This window comes from Rhagoletis pomonella, unplaced genomic scaffold, assembly GCF_013731165.1.
Source record: "Rhagoletis pomonella isolate Grant_MI unplaced genomic scaffold, Rhpom_1.0 Rhpom_scaffold_00002, whole genome shotgun sequence".
Classification (NCBI taxonomy): Eukaryota; Metazoa; Arthropoda; class Insecta; order Diptera; family Tephritidae; genus Rhagoletis; species Rhagoletis pomonella.
This window is the reverse complement of record NW_023458556.1, coordinates 72,003,462-72,006,308: the sequence shown is the minus strand read 5'-3', so window position 1 is coordinate 72,006,308 and position 2,847 is coordinate 72,003,462. Positions and strand designations below refer to the sequence as shown.

At 45.3% G+C, this 2,847-nt stretch overlaps 1 protein-coding gene across 1 annotated transcript; it reads left to right on the top strand.

Moving 5' to 3' along the window:
* Positions 1 to 510: 510 nt before the first annotated feature.
* On the top strand, positions 511 to 2,784 carry LOC118754663 (uncharacterized protein K02A2.6-like). Its single transcript, XM_036489556.1, has one exon. It carries the CDS (start codon positions 511 to 513, stop codon positions 2,782 to 2,784), a length of 2,274 nt encoding a protein of 757 aa, XP_036345449.1.
* The last annotated feature ends 63 nt before the right edge of the window (positions 2,785 to 2,847 follow it).

Sequence of the window (2,847 nt, the reverse complement as noted above, 5' to 3'; positions counted from 1 at the left end):
CAGAGCCCCGATCAAGTAGCCAACTAGCTAAATCCCTCGAGGGTCTAACCAAAGAATACCCTACCCTTTTCGCAGGTGGACTTGGGTTATGCTCTACATTTAAAGCTGAAATTAATCTTAAGGCTGGCGCAAAGCCAAAGTTCTCCAAGCCGTACAACTTACCCTTCGCATTTCACGATGAAGTACTTACTGGCCGAACTGAATCGCTTAGTAAGTACTAACGTTTTACAGCCCATTAAGGCCAGCGAATGGGCAGCGCCCATTGTGGTGATACGGAAGCAGGGTGGAAAAATACGGGTGTGCGCTGATTTTAAGGTAGGCCTTAACTCCCAAATACAAGTGGATCGCTACCCCATCCCCCGGATAGAGGAACTATTGTACAAACTCCAAGGAGGTAAATATTTTACAAAGATAGACCTCAGCGACGCTTATCACCAAATCGAGCTATCTGAGAGCTCTAAAAAATGCATGGTGATCAACACAGCCTTTGGGTTATTCCAGTATCAAAGGATGCCGTTTGGAATTTCTAGCGCCCCTGGAATTTTCCAACGGTTTATGGAGCAACTGATAGCAGGCATCCCTGGTTGCGCAGTATATCTGGATGATGTGATCGTTACGGGAGAAAATGATGAAAATCATGTGGCAAACGTTCGCCGAATTTTTCAACGGCTAGAAGAAAATGGACTTCGATGTCGCCCAGAAAAATGCACCTTCGCTAGTCAGCAAATTGAATACGTCGGTCACATAATTGATGCTAACGGCATTAAACCCTCAACCAAACGCTTAGAGGCGATCCGAATGATGCCTCGGCCTAAAAACGTGCGGCAAGTAGAAGCCTTCATTGGGAAAATCAACTATTATAATAAGTTTATCCCGAATTTCTCCGCAAAGGCGTCCGCATTGAATATCTTGAGAAGGCAAGGGCAAAAGTTTGAATGGGGCGAGGCTCAGGACAATGCTTTTACAGCATTAAAAGATGATATAATAACAGCGACACAGCTCGTGCACCACAACGATAAGCTGCCCATAATTCTTGCAACGGACGCGTCAAAATACGGACTCGTAGCCGTAATATCGCATAGGTATCCAGATGGGTCGGAAAACCCAATTGCTTTCGCATCCAAAACGTTAAATAAGAGCCAAATAAACTACTCGCAAGTAGAAAAGGAAGCACTATCCATAGTATTTGGCGTCACGCGTTTTCACCAGTACTTATACGGTCGTAGGTTTGAACTAACTAGTGATCATCAACCGCTGGTCACCATATTTCATCCCCATAAAAAGCTACCGGTCGCAACGCTGCACAGGCTCCAAAGGTGGGCAATATTTCTCCAAGCTTACGACTACACTATAAGGTATAAAAATACGGCACAACACGCCAACGCAGATGCGCTCTCTCGACTTCCAATGGGCGAAGACTTAGAGTTCGATTATTGGGAAAATAAGATACTTAACGTTTATGAGGTCAATGAAACTGCACTTGACACTTTTCCCATTAGCTCATCGACGGTCTCAAAGGAGACAGAAAAAGATGTCCAACTTCAAGTCGTTAAAAGAATGATTCAAGATGGGTGGCCACATCACTTGCCGGAATCGCACGGTAATATTAAATCATATTGTGATCGTAGACTCTCGCTTTCTTTACAGAAGGGCGTGGTCTTGTTGCAAACAGAGCATAATCGAGTGGTTGTCCCAGCAACGTTGCAGCCAAAAGTCCTAGCTATGCTTCATGAGGGCCACTGGGGTCAAACTAGAATGAAGCAGATTAGCCGACGCTATGTATGGTTTCCTAAGATCGATGAAGCAATTGAGAGGTTGTGTAAGACCTGCGCGATCTGCGCAACCACTGCCGCTAGCCCAAAGCAGCACTATTCATCTTGGCCGCCAGCCGCAAAACCATGGGAAATAATTCACATAGACTTCGCTGGGCCGTTCTTCGGCAGCATGTGGCTTATTATAGTCGATTCGTTATCCAAATTTCCATACACCATCGAAATGTCTACAACGACTTCAACTGCAACCATTTCCGCACTGCAAAAAGTATTTGCCATCGAAGGACTGCCCGAAACCATAGTAAGTGACAACGGAACGCAATTCACATCGTGGGAATTTCAAAAATTCTGTGAACTCAATGCCATTACTCATCTCACTACGGCGCCTTTTCATCCAGCATCTAACGGGTTGGCGGAGAGGTTCGTAAGAATATTCAAAGAAGCATTTGGAAAGGAAATGAAAGGTACATCAAGTAAAGAAAAGGCCCTATGTAAATATCTAGCTACGTATCGCTCAACCCCAAATCCGATCACAGGGAAATCCCCTGCAGAGATACTACATGGCCGACAGCCTCGTACGCTACTTTCAGCACTTTTTCCAAACCAGCACGTACCTAACCACTCCAAATCGAAGTTTTGTATAGGACAAGAAGTCCAAGCCCGAAACTTTTCAGGGAAAAACAAATGGATTACAGCTAAAATAAACCAAGTATTGAGCCGCATGATGTACAACATAACAACACCAAGGGGCATAATTAGAAGACATCAAAACCAAATACGGAGAGCGGCAGCACCTCCCACCTGCGAGCCGGTAGACGATGAGATAGAGTGGGACGTAGATCCAACTAATATAACCACCCATAACAACGCACCGCAAACTAGGAACGATCATCCAACGACCCTTGCGCAGGACAGCGATAACAACTCCAACGTACAAACAGGCGTACCCACTGTCCGTCGATCGGAGAGACCGCGCAAGCAAACAGTGCGTTTCCAGATACCTAGCCAATAAATTAGGACAAGGGGAATGTTAGCAATCGGCATAAGGCAACCCTGCATTATCATTGGTGTGTTT